This window comes from Vidua macroura, chromosome Z (genome assembly GCF_024509145.1).
Source record: "Vidua macroura isolate BioBank_ID:100142 chromosome Z, ASM2450914v1, whole genome shotgun sequence".
NCBI lineage: Eukaryota > Metazoa > Chordata > Aves > Passeriformes > Viduidae > Vidua > Vidua macroura.
Window position 1 is genome coordinate 39,186,123 of NC_071611.1, and position 17,371 is coordinate 39,203,493.

The 17,371-nt window shown below is 41.6% G+C and overlaps 2 protein-coding genes across 2 annotated transcripts in view; both read left to right on the forward strand.

Moving 5' to 3' along the window:
• Window positions 1–17,371, forward strand: part of LMBRD2 (LMBR1 domain containing 2) — a 179,622-nt gene that overhangs the window by 53,408 nt on the left and 108,843 nt on the right. The gene's annotated exons all lie outside the window — the stretch shown is intronic.
• Window positions 1,476–10,515, forward strand: CAPSL (calcyphosine like). Its single transcript, XM_054002425.1, has 5 exons — window positions 1,476–1,547; window positions 5,267–5,400; window positions 5,942–6,119; window positions 6,758–6,967; window positions 9,875–10,515. Exons 2-5 carry the CDS (start codon window positions 5,267–5,269, stop codon window positions 9,974–9,976), a joined length of 624 nt encoding a protein of 207 aa, XP_053858400.1. The 5' UTR covers window positions 1,476–1,547; the 3' UTR covers window positions 9,977–10,515.

The following is a 17,371-nucleotide window of genomic DNA, read 5'->3' on the forward strand; positions in this document are numbered from 1 at the left end:
TCCCTGTTGTTTCAGTCTACTGCAACCTTCTGAAAGTCAATGCAAATTCTGCATTTGAAGAATTTCTTTATTCAGGTACAAAGCTGAATTCCACAGACAACTTGTTCAGTGAAAACCATTTTTATAGCCCTTGGTGCCTTTTTTTTTTCTTTGCAGAGTGCGTGAACAGGCAGCAGCCCAGATAATATTCATAGCCCTTTATCTCTTCTGCATCCCCAGGAGGTCTCTGGAGATCAATTCACAAAACAAAGATAGTGGATGGAAGGATGTTACATTTTCACAAAGGCAGTATTTCTGAATCAGTAAATGATTAAATAAGCCTTGTTCCCTTCTTGTGCATTAATGTGCAATCAGCTGGCACATGAGAGATATAAAAGAATATTGTAAGTCGTGCACAAACTTTGGTTTAGTATCAGGAAGTACCTGTCAATGAGAGATAAGCAGCCTACCAGGATGCAAGTGGTATTAGTCTAGCAATTGCCTAAAATAATTTTCTGCTTTTGCCAGGAAACGATGCAGTTTTCATTCTTGCTCAGTGTTTCATCCATGGCCAGAACAGGGCTCTCCCTTCATTTCCCACATGCTCTCACACTGACTTCTACACACTGCCTTTGCCATCGACCTTGATCTTACATGTTCACCTTGCTGCTGCCCCAGAGGGCTAGGGAACACTCACTATTTCCTACCCCTAAGGAATCTATCAACATCCTGATTCCCTACCAAAGTGGTACATTATCTTACTGACAATGTTTGTGACCTTCTGCAGGCCAAGTTGCTAATAGCTGTGTCTAGGCAGAGAGCAATTTCTCCTCATCATATGGGTGTTTAACCTTTTCAGCTTTCTTCTTGCTGCAAATGAACACAAGCTCAGCATCTCCCCAGAGGTTCTAACCACCAGCAGGTCTTCAAAGTGGCAATTAATCATCAGGAAAAAAATATACGCTGGTGAGGGTTTTTTTCTTTGTGAACTACAACTGACAGTCTTTTTTACTTGCATGTTTCTGCTGTGTTTTCAGTAAACAATTGAACCAGAGAGTTTTTTCAGCCCTATCAACTATGAAAGCAGAGAAACTTGTTTTAAAAACACAGCTGTGCAATGCAGCACTTTTCCAGAGCCATTTTCTCTCAGTCCTATCGCTCAGCAAGGGGCAGCACAAGGTGTCTCCCACTCTGCCCTCCCACTTCTCCAGCCCATGTGGGCAAAGATGAGAAGAAAATACATTATTTTAAAGAGAAATAAAATTATAAGGCTCTCGAAACGCCAGAGCAATTGTCCAGGGAAGCAACGTAATTGCAGGTTGGGCCAGCCACAGCCTACAGTGTCACCTTGGAGACCAGCTGGTAAACTCCAGCCTCCCAAAAAAGGGGGGCCAAGGCAGCCGTGTTTGTAAATAGGTAAAACGAGATGGATAAATAAGCTTTGCAGTGAGGCTGCGGCCCATTATCACCTGAACTTGTTGCCTGAGCCTGGAGGCACAACACTATCCAAGCCTCCCAAACACTTTCCAGTCTGGAGTGAAAACCCCAAGTTCAGAAGAGTATTAGAGGTAAAGGTTTTTTTTTTTCCTGTTTGCGACCTCTCAGTGAGTTTCTCTGATCAGCCAAGAGTAGTTTAATTAATTTCAATTAAATCTAATTTTTAAATCTGATTTTCTAAATCTAGTTTTTTAAAAATATGATTTTTTATTTAGATATATAAATATATATACACATATTTATGTATGTATATATGTATGTGTGTATGTATGTATGTATTGCATATATATATATATATATATATACACACAAAAGAGCAATCGCAGTAATGTCCACCTGTCAGAAGGTTGAAGCTGGATGATGCTCGTCACGATGGAGAGAGACAGGGGAGCCTGCTGTAGAGGGGTCAGCGAGAAGCCAAATTTTTAAGGAGGTGTTTAGATGGTTGTTTCCTGCAGTTTTTGTGCTTTTAGTAATTCAATGAAATTATAAGAAGTAAACAAAATGTGTGCAAGGCACAGAGGAATGTAAAGGGACCTGGTTGCTGAACAGCCTAAGATTCTTCTGGAAAAATCCAACCCAAAATTTAAGGTTTTGTATTTGTTAGGAATAATTGCAATCATTTCTGTTTGGCTTGCACAACACAACATCACCTATAGATACAAACAATCCTCACAGCGTGGGGTAATTGTTCATAGCCTAGGCTGTTAAACAAAACAAAACAAAACTCTCTAGCATTCAAAATTAAAATAAACATTGCTGGTTAATTTCACTGAGGGAGACATCTGATAGTCTTGGATGAGATACACAAATTAAAACCATTTGGAATTACTTTTATGACCTGTTCTTGTTTTATTAATGGTATTAAGATGTTACACATTTGTACACTATGCAGAGAACGGTTATGTTCAACAAACCCTGACTGCATCTTTAATTACTTCACATTATCCAAAAAGGAGCAAGAGCAAAATGAAAGGGGAGGAGAGAGCATGTGAATTGTGATTCCTCCCTCCTTGCACTGATTTGGAATCTCTTTTCTTACAATATAGCCTAGGAAGGGTTTACCTCTAACTTCAGTCTGCAGCCAACAGAAATAGGACAGTGATAAAAGTGTCACTATGGACCAGGCTTGCATGTAGCAGGTTTTAGACTTAACTGGTTTTCTGTATTTTCTGGATGTATAAAAAGGGTTCTCAAATGCTTACTGCCATGTGGCACAGGAAGCCAGGTGCTGTTTAAGAGGCTTTAGTGTGATGTGAAAACTCAATTACTTTTCAAACAGACTTTAATTGCTGAGTTTTGTATAGAAACATATTGTTGGTGATTTAGTTAGTGAACATTATAGAGAATGCAGATTTGCAAAGAGCAGAAATATTTATTATTAGTATTTTTAACCATGATAACTGGGGGGAAAAGAAGTGGGAATATCTTTGCCTATGGTATTAGTGAGATTATTGGAGTGCTCTGACCCACTTCAGAAAGAACACTGGGAAAAAAATGAAAAATTCAAGGGCAATAGTAGAATTATCTGACATCTGGAAATTCATTTTGTACTAGGAGTCCTGAGCTATGCCTAATTTCTAAGCCAAAGTGAGTTTAAAAGGCACCTTCAAGTACTTACACCTGGACACATTTTTAATAGGTAGCTCTTTAATCTTGTAAAACAGAGTAAAACAGCATCTAATATGGTAGAAATTCTGACTAGAAACAGCATCTATTAAAAGAAAAATTATTCAATGCTGGAACAACTTAGCCTAGAGATGGTGAATTCTGAGGCAGAAATGCTTATACATGTAGAAGCAAACTTTATTCTTACTGTAGAAATTACAGAGGATTGGCCAATTTCAGTGGCCTTTACTGAGGTTCAAGAGATCATAACAGATAGCAAATCAGATTCTCCCTCCGTAGCCTCAATTCATGAGTATTACTGCAATGATTATTTGATGCATATTGCACTATTCTGCAAATTACTCCACTGAACCTGAGGCAAGGAGATGCCACGCTCTTTTCACGGCATGTGTGCTTGTGTTGATTTTTGCAGTGTGCAGTAGAAATTAATTATGTCCTTGTAGGTCTCAGTATTTATAGAACTCCATAAAAGACATAACATAGTGTAGAAAGACTCACACTGCACAATGATACACTTGCATCATGTATTCTCTATATATTCTCTCTATATATAGATATATAGTTCCTATATATTATATATAAGCAATAGTACATTGTTATATAATGCAAATATAGTTTGCACTGTATTTATGTGACCTCGCTGTATTTTAAAGTCTTTCCAGCTAAACATTTCCCCTTAAGGACAGGTCATTGTTTGTAAAATACATTTTTGGCTGCTGATGTCACACAGCTGTGAGATCTTCCTGGTCACTGGTTAATGAGTTCCCAGAAGAACTTTGCTTGCTCTGTCTGAAGCAAAGGCCAAAATGCTCTATATTTTACTTCTCTAAACTTCTACATTAAGCTAATACTGAAAACATTTGGGGAGTACAAAACCATTTTATTTTTCTGTTTTTCCAAGCCCAGCTGGAGTAATCTGAAGTGGTTAGAAAATTCAGCATATTTGGCATTACCAGCAGCCATAGCCAATGCTCTGTAAACAGGAGTGGATGAACAGTTAAGATGAAACAGTTTAATTCCATGTTTCTTAGGAGTTTTGTCTGATCATTTCGATTCACACTTCTGCACATGGAATGACAAAGGGATTGGAACTGTCACGTGCACTGATAGTGGCCCACTGGGCTCCTCAGCTTCACCTCCTCATCCCAGCATGGCCTCAGCAGAGCACCAGTCACCCTCTGAGTCTAGAGCTCTGCTGTAACTTCTGTGATTCTTTTGTGCCCTTATCCCATGATGCTTGAAAGGCTGGAAAATATTTTGGGAGTCTTCATGGTCTGCTGCAGATTCATCAGCCAGGCTATGGAACAGCAGTCTTTGCACTGAGCATGTGACCAGGATTCATTGTGGCCCTAAAATATCAGTATGGGCATGGGCAGTCGCACTTTTCTTAGCACTAGGCACAAATAATCCCTGTGGCAGAGGCAGTGGGTCTCTGCCAGCCTGGGCATGCTGCTCTTGATGGTACTGTTGCAGTACTGCAGAGTCTCAAGCTGGTTTTCCATATTTTTATTCCACTGTTTTCCTCTGAGGGTAGATGGAAGGCCTTTGTTGTCAGCATGTGAAATCCTGGGGTGCTAAATACTGTGAAATTTTAAGGTATTAATTTGTTCTGCAGTTGTGTTTAAAAAGCAGTAGGTGTCATGTAGGTGACTGCTGTTGCTCAGATATGCAATGGGTGAAATCTCTGCTCTGCAGAATCAGGGCCTCAGTGGAACAAAAGTGAATCAAAGGTAAAGGTCCTCAGCCAGGGTAATTTTTATCTTCCTTAGTTCAAATGATAGCTGTAAACCTGGCCAGGTAGAAGAGGCTTAGCAAGGATGCTGTGGACACAGAGGGAGTCACACACTCCTGAGTGCACCCATCAGTTGTCACAGTGTTCTCACATTGTAGGCAGAAATTTATTACACACAGTTTCCTGTCTGCATGTGGATTAATCACAAGGTGGTTGGCTGAGCCTTCCTTTCATGGTTGGTGGCCTATATTGGCAATTTCCCTTTCTGGTAGAAGGATATAAGGAAAAGGAACTAGAGGGTGAAAATGGGTCCTCATGAAAGAGTTACTACCAGCAGTTTGCAAGTTAGGAATTTGGGATGCTTTAAGGCAGGTTTCGGTACTGTGTCTGAATGTGAATCCACACCACACCAGTGTTTTGGTCTTTCAGATGGGCACAGCAAGGCATGACCAAGAGATGGCAATCAATGCAAAAAAAAGCCTGCCCAAAATCACTAACCCTCTAGAAAGACTTCGCCTGCAGTGTTTAGCAAGGGGATCTGCAGGCATCAAAGGACTTGGCAGGTGAGTATGCAAGACATTAAACCCATTATTCAGCCCAATAGTTTTAGCTGCAAGAGGCTTACACCCTAAACGGGGACCAGAACTTGAATTTTCAAGTTTTCTTGAGTTTTCTCATTTCAGTGCAAATGCCAAAACCCACAGAGGGGCTCATGTGTTTTGGGACACAGGACTGACCTGATCACCTTTTGACAGGTTGGATTCAGATGGTGAACAACTAGAACTTCATCTATATTTGGAACTTCATCTAAATGTGCAACTTGCAGGGGGCAGAGGGCTATAATGAACAGGAGTACTATGGCAGCCTTTCCCTCATTTAACTTCAGATGTGTAATATTCATGCACCCTATCTAAACAAGTCATCTCTACTGCCAATAAATGTAGGGGGTTTGTTGGTTGGGGTTTTTTATTTCTTTTTTTCCCCCCTCAGAATACAGAACAAGGAGGAAAGTAAGGTGACTCTCTACTCCAGTACTGTACTAAACCACTGTAGCATTCTCCATGTTTTCCTATGCATTTTCCTCAAATTTCATGTTTTCCACAGAGTATTTAGGATTATTGATGGTAACAATAGCAGAACCCTTGATTTCAATGAGTTTCTGAGAGGACTACGTCATTATGCTGTGATGATCAATAAGGAAGAAGCACAAGAGATTTTCCGGATATTTGATAAAGATGGCAATGGAACAATTGATTTTGATGAATTTCTTATTACACTGAGAGTAAGTCTGGGAATTTATGCTGTTACTGCATTAAATGGATTAAAATAGAACAGAACAGAACAAAGTAGAATAGAATATTTGCAAATACACAGTTGTGATTTTTTTTAAATTAATTGTGGCCTTGATTTAGATACTGAAGTTCCTGTACTGCAGTCTGGGTACCTGTGCGGTTCAGCCCATCAATCTCACTTCTTTGTTGGCCATTTTGTGATACATCTCTTTATAACATGAACTTATTCCAGGTTACTTTCTCCAGTCCACCACAGTGATTGATTTTGTCCGAAGTATCTCTGCTCTGCTGAAGCCTAAACAATTAAGATAGAAAATATTAGTACTTCGGGTAATTAGCAATTTCTTGTTGGAAATATTTAAAATGGCCAGATCAGAAAAGTGTTCTAGGTAGTATTTTCTCTCTTATTGTCTATTTGCTATTGTATGGGTAGACACTGAATAGTCTTAATCATATTGCTCTTTTGAGGATATATTGCCCTTTCTAGCTCCTGGACAGTGTAGACTATCACCAGTATAATGTCCCATCTACCTTGAAAGTTTTGCTGCTAGGAATAACAAGTACTTGAATTTGGAACTGGACAAGTAGTTGGCAAAAATACAATTATTCTGTTAATATTTCTTTACAGCCTCCCATGTCCAGTGCAAGAAAAGAGATTGTCATGCAGACATTTCAGAAGTTAGACAAGACTGGAGATGGTGTCATAACAATTGAAGATTTACGTGGGATGTATAATGTAAAACATCATCCCAAATACCTAAATGGAGACTGGACAGAAGATCAAGTTTTTAGAGCCTTTCTGGATAGTTTTGATTCACCCTATGAAAAAGATGGGAAGGTAAGTTAAGCACCTGATTACAAGCCATGAAATCACCATCTGACTCAGAATTTGACTTAGGTTATTAAGTTGGGGAATAACTGCAGTACCAAACATCCATTTGCATCACATTTATATGGAAATCAAAGTAGATGCATAACCTGTGCACAGCAGTCCTGATACAGCTAGCTTGTACATTCTGAGGCAAAGGGGCTCTGCAGGAGGTACAAGGGTGGTTGTGAGATTGCATTAAAGCTTGTAGCCTTAATAATCGAATTTCATAGATTACACTAAGTACATGTTGAGACTACCCCACAAAATTGCTGAATTTCATGATCCACATAAATTGGGGGATTTTTCACTTTTTAGGAGAATAAATACTAGGATCCAGTTCAAAAGCAGGCTCCCTGCTTTGTCAAATATCTTACAGTTAGTTCTTCTCCAGTGTAATTACTGAGACACATGACTTGCAAATCAGTCCATAATAGAGACAGATTTATCTACAGAGAGTTGGAGGGAGAATAGGGCTGGGGCTACTGGCATGGGCGTGTACCCTGAGGAGCCATGAGCTGGGACAGAGATGGAAGCCCTTCCTGCACTCTGGCTCAACTCTCTGGCTCAGGTGCAAAGCCTGGGCACCTTTTGTGATGGACTTCTTATACAACTGCTCTTCAACCATCTCTGAGCCAAGCATGCTCTCTTTCTCCTTGTTATGTGTCTGCAAACTTCTTTGGTCTGAACTTACATCTGTTGACCTGCTCAGAACACTCTTGTATCTCCATGGTTCACTTGATGCTATTCTCAATCTGAGCAGTTAATAATAATAACAAACTAGGCTGTTAAGTTTTTATCATTATTTTGTGGAATGTCTTTAACACTTCCCACTCTCCAGGCTGCACCTGGGTTTTCTGGGTGGCATTGCACTGGTGACTCCTACTTGTCTAATGCTCCATCTGAATCCTTCACTTGCTTTGTTTCCACCACTCAGGCTTTGTTGTAGAGAGATGATGGGTTTTATCTACTTTACAGAATCACAGAATTACAGAATGACTAGGTTGGAAGAAACCTTCAAGATCATCAAGTCCAACCCATGCCCTAAATACCTTAACTAAACCATAGCACCAAGTGCCACATCCAGTCTTTTTTTGAACACATCCAGGGATGCCACCTCCCCAGGCAGGCCATGCCAATATTTTATCACCCTTTCTGTGAAAAACTTCTTCCTAATATCCAACCTATATTTCCCCTGATGCAATATATGCTTTAGGCATGACTTTGCACTTAGTAGAGCTGAATTTCGTACTTTCTGCTGCAGTGTCATCCTCAGAGATACCACTTCAGAGCCAACTATCCCCTTCCACCTCCACAGCAGTGGTGATATCTAACAAATTTCAGGCAAAATGTTCCTGCTTTTTGTGCTGAGGTCATACATGAATGAACACATTAAATGAGTTCCCAAATTGATCCTTGATGAGTTCAGTGCCTGGTTACTCTGAGCATCCACCACTTGGTCAGCAATCCTGATGTTAGCTCACCTGATCACTGTTTCTTCTGAGAACAGATTGTGGCTTTCCTGAATCAGAAGACTCTAATGATACTGAATACCTAAAATGTTTTTAGCAGAAATGCCTCAAGGATGAGTATTTGCTAGAAAGGCCCTCTTCACTGCGGTGTGCCTCTGAAATAGGCAGTTTTAGTGAGGTTTGTAATCATCTTGTGATGGTAGGACAGTCTGAAGTAGTTCCTTCTCCCTATTGCCATGTTTTTCTAAGTTCTCAAACACACAATGCAATCAGAGCAAATATAATGGAATCACAGAATATGCTGAGTTAGAAAAAACCCATCAGGATCATCAGGTCCAACTCCTGGTCCTGCACAGCACACCCAGAAATCACACCATGAGCCTGAGAGAATTGTCCAAAGACTTCTTGACCTCTGTCAGGCTGGTGCTGTGACCACTGCCCTGGAGATCCCATTCCAGTACCCAGCCACCCTCTGGGGAAGAACTTTTTTCTGATATCCAGCCTACATCTCCCCTGACAGAATTTCAGGCTGTTCCCTCAGTTCGTGTCACTGTCACCACAGAGCAGAGGTCAGTGCCTGCGCCTCTTTCCCTCCTGAGGGAGTTGTAGCTGCAGTGAGGTCTCCTCTCAGTCTCCTCCAGCTTGAATAGACCAAGACACAGAATCACAGAATCATACAGCTTCTCCTTTAGACCTTTCGCCATCTTCCCAGCCCTCTCTTGGACACTCTCTAATAGCTACATGTCTTTTTAGTATTGTGTTGTATTTTTTCAAATTTTTCTTTGTTTATTCAAACAATGACCTACACAATTCAAGAGTTAAGGCATCACAAGAGACCTGCACAATTTTTCTCTTAGTTAATTAGATTTTTTTTTTAATGGTCATTTTTAAACCTCAAAATACCCATGAAAGCTATTCAAAACTCTTAGGTATTTCAAAGAATATCTGCTTCATTAAAGGAGATTTCTTTAGAGCAATGGTATTTTCTCTCTAGGGGGGGGATATAAAGTTCCAAACTGTCTCTGAATTGCATCAGAAATCTCACCCACTTTATTAATAATCATGGAAAGAACCAGATTATAGCATCCCTGGAAAAAATTGTGTTAAATATTTGTCTTCTTAGACAGCAGTGATTTTAACTTCAGTTCCTGGTAAGGTTAGTTAAACTTCACCTGTTTCAGCTTCATCCAAGTGTTGTGGAGGACAAGAGCTCATGTTTCTAGCAAAGTGAAATTCAGGAAATTATAAGTGTCTTAATTCCTTCTGTTGGATTCTTTTTTATTAGCTACAGTAGAAATAGCAGATGTTCAGTTTCATTAAAGGTTCTTCTCAATGTGTGGTTTTGATTTACAGCACTAAATAAAAGCAAAGGTTCATTTTCCTATTTTTAATTTCTCTGTCTCAGGTCACAACAGAAGAATTCATGAACTACTATGCCGGAGTCAGCGCTTCAATAGACACAGACGTCTACTTTATCATCATGATGAAGAATGCTTGGAAACTCTAATCATATAATTAAAGAAGCATGACTTTTCTTTCACCTTTTATAGGTTCCTCTGATTAAGTGTATGCACAGCAACACCCTCCTGTTCCATTACAACAGTTTCCAGTAACTGTGCCAATTAATTTCAATCTGCAGAATTAATTCCCAGATGCTTCAGTAGGCTCAGCCTCAGGGGATCAGAGCATAATCAGAGATCTGGCATTTGGCCACCCCACACATCTGTCCTTTTTCTCTTTCCATCCCTGGTATGTCTTTTCTTTTCTGAAATGAGCTGCTCTTTTCTTTTCTGACATCTGCAGTAGGTTGCTGTGGCTCCTGAATATCCCCATTGCAATGTTAGATACAGCTCTGTTTTGCAGAGGATGCAAGAGATGGAAACCAAAATATTCTAAAGTGTGGTGGTCTTGGAGAGGCTGTTATAGACAGGCTATAAATGGAAGGAAGTCTGTCCCAAGAAAGTCATGTAGACCTATCACCTGTAGCACAGCAGTATCTCTTGGCTTTGTGGGTCTCACTAGTGTGATACAGCAACTGCTGATCTTGCTTGCTGCCGTGCCTGCTCTGAAGCTCCCTGTCTTCGCCTGCCTGGCCGAGGCACGGTCAGCAGCAGGGGACACTCCCCTATTTCTTGAGGAGATTCGGGGAGCGGCTAAGACAGAGCGCTTCCACTTCACTGTTTGCCTTGTAAGGAGGAGAGGCGGCGTCCGAGGAGGGAATGAGGGAGTCGACTCAAGGCCGGGGAAAAAGTCTCAGGTTTAATGCAAGCTCTGGGGAGCTCTGAGTGCCATTGTCCCGGTGGCCAAAAGTGGCCTCGCGGCTCTCGCAATTCTCTTAAGTACCGGGGCAGTAACCAGAGGGAAGGGATGCCCACCACCCTATGGGGGGATTCAGGGGAGTGGAAGGCAGGGGGACAGACAGACACACAAACCAATGAGGAGACAAGGGACCCCTGGCCCTTGTCCACTCACTCGATGCCCGAGGTGGACGATTCTGGGAGAGTGGGATGGAGCCGAGTGATAGACAGGGTGCCAGGGAGGGGACACGGGAATGACTGAGCATTTTCAGGGAGATTGGTATTGAGGGAATGGCGGGAAAGCTCAGGGTAGAACCATTGGGAGAAAATGGGGGGTGAAGGGGCAAACCATTACAGAACTGTTACAGAGATATAAAAACACAATACAACACTTGCTGCTGGGAACATGTGAGTTCCCAGTACTGGGAGTCTGGAGGGGCAATCGAAGATGGGGAGGCATGGATCAGGATAAATACAAAATGCTTTTTAAAGCCCTGTTTTATTCCCTGGCTCACAACTAGACATACAGACAACTTTCCTGTGCATACCATGTTTGAACCTTCTGTGCATCTTCTTACAGATTTCATTCCCATCCTCCTGCTTTGATTCCTTTACTTCTGTACTGTGAGATCATTTTACTTATATTTTTCTTCAAAGGGGATACATGTGTTACAGTATTTTTTTCTCTCTGTTCTTGGAATGTTTGCTGGTCTAGTAGCTGTTATCTGTGCATACCTGCACTGAAAATTGTTAATACTTATTTACATTAATGTTAAATTAAGAACTTGTAACTTTCTTATCTTCTTGTCTTATATTTCTGATGTAGAATAAAAACAGGGAATCTACCCTTCTTGTCCCATCAGTGAGGCTGTCTCTGATCATATTTTGTCCTTTCTCCATAGAGACAGGGGGAAATGGTACACAAAAGAAATTGAAAAAAAAAAAAGAAAATCCTGAAAAAACCTAGTGTGCAAGTGTGTGGTGTCTAATTTTTCCTGCTTTGATACCTTTTTCTTTTTTCTTCTACTTTCTGCTCCTCTCTCATAATTTTGCTGCTCTCCCAGACTGAGAAGCTGCTGCTGTAGCAGAGAGTAAATGCATTGTGCATGGCAGCATTTGCTATATTTCAAGCTGGCAGCCAGCTAAAAGCAGTACAGGGTTAGAGAATGGACTTCAAAACAGCCTTTCTGATGAAGTCAAAGCTTTTAGCCTGGGTTACTAACTGTTATAATACTGAAGTCCTGAGTGCTTGCTGCACTGATGCTCTGCAAACCTTATATTTCTTTTGTCCAGCAATGATCTCAGTATGAGCAATAGCTGCTTGCAATTCCTTGGTGAAGGTTGTGCAAACTCTATTAGTTTCTTGACCAGTGAGAAAAAGTGCTGAAAAATTGTGTACTGGTTGACACTGGAAACTGGTGGAGAAACTCTTTACGATTGCCAGCCATTGTAAGAGGAGCCTTTACTTACTACAATGGCACTGAAATGCCAATATATATGAAAAATAGACTTACTATCAAATAGGGGCTGCATGTGGTCTGGCAGCTTGAATAGAATCCATTCAGTTCTCTTTTATTAATTGATTTCACAAAATGGTGTCATGTTATCTGTCTTCTCTTTGAAACAGAAAGAAAGTAATGTGGATGGATTGTGAGAATCACAAAATGAAAGAAACATTTCCTTTTGGCTTGCTATCTCATGTCTTCACACCCTGCAGTGATCTGACAGGCTGATATTTGTTCAAGGGAAGTAGCAGTTTTAATCAGAGTAATTGCAGCCAGTTTGTCTTTGGTAATAATACCTTCCAATTTTATTAAATCCCAAACCAATATACATTTTCAGAAGAGAGGATTGGTACTGAAAGCAACTGTACTTTTTTTTGGGAACCAGTGGAAGTTTTGTCACTGGCTTCTGGGAGCCTTAGCTGAACCTGTGGCAGCTGGGAAAAATCCCATGCTTCAGGACAAGATTTCTACACTGAGCTGGACTAATGGTGTTTGTGTGGGGATTTGAAGGATGTGATCCAGGAAAGCTTAAATCCCCTCACCTTGGTGGTATACCCCTGGTGCTTTCAGAACAGTTCTCAGCTCAGGTCTGCCTGCATGTGGACCTCATTGCTCACTGGATAGGTTTCCTGAGAACATGGGTCCCAATTAAGTAATTTCAACATTTGTACAGAACCATGTTTCCAAGGGCTGGTTTCAGGTGCTTTTGAAGTCAGGAGCAAAGTTTCCTTTCACTTCTGTGGGAACAGAGTTGCTCTTGGAGTAGTCTGAATAACAACTGGTAACTTCAGAAAAGGTAGAGTGCTTGCAGTGAAAAAAAAATCTGGGAATATAAAAACCATGATTTTTCACTAGTAATCAGACACCGTAGAACACAAATTGGAATCTGTCCTGTACAAAATATAGTTTGATTAATATGTGTGCAAATTAATGGAACAAACACAGGCATTAGCTGTTAGATAGTAAAATCTCTACTGGGGAACATGCAGCCATAATGGCACACTGGACACACACCCACTGGATGTTCAGAGGAAGCACTTTTCAGGGATTAAAGGAAAGTTAAAGGGATTTGAACCAGACAAGAGAGATTTTCAAGACTAACACCAAGTACTCAGAGCCTCCCTTCAGAACTTCCCTCTCCCTCTCTGTGATCTGGGAGACCCAAAAATGAAGCTGAAAGGCCCCTGCTCAGCTGCAGCTGCAGTGTGCTGGTTACAGACCTGCTAGATGCAGGAGATCAGTGGTGATGCTGTCCTGCCACCTGTGGCTTCACAGCACACACAGCAGATTTTGTGAGATATGCACAAAATGCACACCATTGTATCTGGTGCTAGCATCAAGATGGGAGATCTTGGTTGGTGCTTCATGTTCAAAGCACTATTTCTTCATTCTGATTGTGCAACAGTTGCTGAACAGGATGGCACAAACCACAGGAACATCTGAGTCTGCAGGGCAGGGGGGCAGTCCCAGAGGTGGAGTTTTTGCCTGCTGCCAGGCACAGTGTCTTGTAAGGAATAAGGTCTACCCTCCCCAACAACCTGCACTGAAGTTTGCTCCAAAAATGTTGGTAGAGCCCTGTGGGAAAGAGTGAAAAGGCTCCCTATAACTTTTCCAAAACTCTACTCCCACTTCTTGCCTCTGCATGAGCCATCAGAACACCTTGATGACGCTACCCCTCTACCTCAAAAGAGTACAAAGTACAGGGAAAAAGAGGTGTGGGACAGCCTTTTCCTCTGGTGTGTTCCTCTGGGAATGGTGGCACTTCAGCAGCTTCCTTCACTATATTTTCATTCTGGCCTCCCTGTGGCTTCATGTTTCTGTCTAGGAGAGGAAATTTTTGGCTTGATGTGATACAGAAATTTTTTTGTTTTATACTGTCTCCTGCGGAACAAAATTCTAATTCACCTGAGTTTAATGCAAGCCCTACTGTCTGCCATATATTCTTGAAACTAGACCACAAGAGATTTTCAGTGATCTGATTAATTCTGCTGCTCTTCTGACAGAAAGCTGTCTTGGTAGAGGCAGATGGCAGCAGCAAAAGTCTTGCAGATGAAATCACCTGTGGATATTGCTGTATAAAAGCCAACTTGCCTTTATGTAATTCCTTATACACGGTGCTACCTCAGACCTCTGCAGCTGTGTGGGCAGAGCACCGCTTTGCCATCAGAGAGTTGTCACTGGCAGAAGGAGCAAGACCAGTGATTTTGCTGATTTTTGTCTTGCAGCTCCTATCCTCCACCCTGGGAGCAGCAGCAGCAGCAGCACACTGAGGCTTCCCAGTAAAAAAGGTAATGCCAAGAGCAACCTGGCACTGCCAGCAGCTGCCTACTGTCTATTATCACTGTGATTATAGCTCACCCTGTTTCTTTAGCTTTCCTCTCTTGTAGGGGAAGCAGAAAGCAGGATTCCCAGTAGCTTGTGCTTAACACCAAGTCCTCAGGTGACTAAAAGATGCCTCTCTGTTTGCAGCAGCCCCCTGGTCATACTGGTGTGCCTCAGCAGAGTCTGAAACCCCTGTGGTTTCAAAGTGAGCTTGGTTTTGCCTCTAGCACCGCTTCCACGCTCATGCCTGGAGGTTTGCAGCCACCCCAGGTAGAGCAGCCCCACCTCCACAAAACCTGGACCCAGGCTTCCCCAGCAGCTCACAGCACTGCTGCTGATCCCAACAGGAGCTGCAGCTGGAGACTGGGGACAGGATCCAGCCTTTGCTGAATATCTTGGAAAGAAAGGAAGCACAAGGTTTTGTGATAGCTGAATCAAGTCTGGTTTTCTGTGGAAAAGCAGAGCTGCAGGTTTCTCTCTCTCTCTCTCCCTTTTTTTTTTTTTTTTAGCTTTCAAAAGTTGGAGGTTTTTTTTTAAGTTTATGTACATTTTCTGGAAAAACAATTGTCAGACTGTGTTGGAGAAGCTCCAACTTTGTGGCATAGATTTATTCCTTTAGACATTTTCATCAATGATTTCTGCTTTGTGTCTCATTTTTTCTGTTGTTTGACAAACCTTTGGGCTTTTTATATTAATTCACTGATGGTCCTGATGTTGGTCTAATCTAATTTTGCTGTAACATGTAAGTTATGCCGTCAACATTTAACAATAACTGGAAAAACATTTTTTTTTAAATATTTTTTTTTTTTTTTTTTTTTTTTTTTTTTTTTTTTTTTTTAGCCCACAGCAGCAGCTCTGTTTCCCAATGAAAGAATCTCAATCCACTTGCTTTAGAGTCATTTAACTAAATTCTGTGTAGGAGCTTGTTTTTTGCAAAATATAGAGTCTGTTGAGCCACAGTATATAGCCATCACCCTTGCACACTTGTAAACACTGTTTTTCTCATTCTTAGGTTATAAAAGATAAATTTCTGAGTTACTGCTTTGGAGTTAGTTCTTCTGTGGGCATTGATGCCTACTTCATTTTAAAGATGAAGAAATCCTGGAAACTCTGTCTTTTGCTTTTATTTGCCCAAACTTCACAAATAAGTGAAATACTGCTTAGTTTGTTGTGGGCTTGATTTTTTCACGCAGGTCCCATCTGAGCACCACTTTTTGGAGCACGATGTGGTGGCATCAGCAAGTGTCCAAGTGCTGGGCTCTGACACGTGGCTTCGTGTTTCAGCAGGTGGCGCTTAGAAGCCAAGGAAAAAACATTCTGACGCGAAACCTGGAGCTGTCGCGTGTGCAATGGATGATACAGTCGGTATAATTTAGCAATTGCATTTTCTGGCATTATCAGTTGCTTTCTTGTGTGTCTGTACATTAGATTTGTTTTGCCGATGCTCTGTGACACAGAGGAGTGCTAATTTGGGTGGCTTCATGATCACAGTAATGGGGAGGTGTTTGACTCTACAATAATTCTTCACAGAGGTAGTAAGTCTTCTTTATATCACATTTTATCTGTTTTTAAATGATAGCTTCAGAAACCCCACAATCACAGAGATAACTAGCTTGATTTAAAAGTGTACTGACTAAAATCCAACTGCTTCTCTCCCCAGGATGCAGCACTGCTGTATTGCTGTACAAATACAGGCCTTCAAATCAATAAACACTACTGCTAAGAAGCTGAGAAGGGGATCTATTCCTGCCCTACAGAAATACCTTGCCAGCATCACCACGTCACTTGCTGCCAGAAGAAATGGTTTCATAGTCAGCTTCTGCCTGCCAAAAATTGCCCTGGACTCAGCCACATGTCCCTGCAGCAGTTCTTGTCAGGCCACCCTTCCAACATTTATTTCATAGCCCAGATTTCAGTGCACATCACAGGCATTTAGCCACCCCTGCACCCTGGCAGAAGCACTCCTCCTGCCTCCCCACACGTAGCTAGCTGGTCATCTGCTGCCAGCATTTGTGTGTGTTTTTTCAGCCCGTCTAATGAATGTGCACAAGGGGGAGGAGATGTGGTAAACAAACTAACGCTTTAAGCCAGGGATGACTATTGCCTTGAGATGTAATTAGCATTTTCCACCATCATTAGAATTAGACCATGACTCATGGTTATAACTGACAATAGTCTAAGTTTGTTTGTGTACAGCTAAGAGACATTTGCATAGTGCAGGAAGGAGTGCTTATACTGCTAGGAGGTGTTTGCATGAGCTGCACACAGACGAGGGGAGAAGCAAAGATGGGAGGGCATCTGTGTGGCACCACGACTGCAGCAGAGGGGCTGGAGCCCAGCGGGCACATAGCAGGCAGGAGCAGGCAGCTCCAGGCACTGTGTTATAAAGCAGAGAAACCAGTGCCAGCAAGCTGGGTCTGGGTGTACAGCTGAGTAAGAGCACTGGAGGCAGAAGGGGAAGAAGGAAAGTTGTGCTGAGCTAAAGGAAGTGCATGGAGTATGTGAAAGATGAGCAAAACTTGTATGTGATTACTGAGGCAGATGGGAATTTGTGGACAGCTCTGGAGAAATTGTCATGTAGAATAAGGAGACTACTTGACAGATTGTCCAGACATAGCCATGTCTCTATCCTCATATATGGACTATATATAACTTGGCCATAGACAGGAAATGCTTGTGGTGTTTCTGGCTTTGGTGCATATTTGGCTTTATTTTTTTCTTTTTCCCTAAACAAAGCTGAAAGTGGTTATATCTGCATACATCCAACAAATGTGTTAC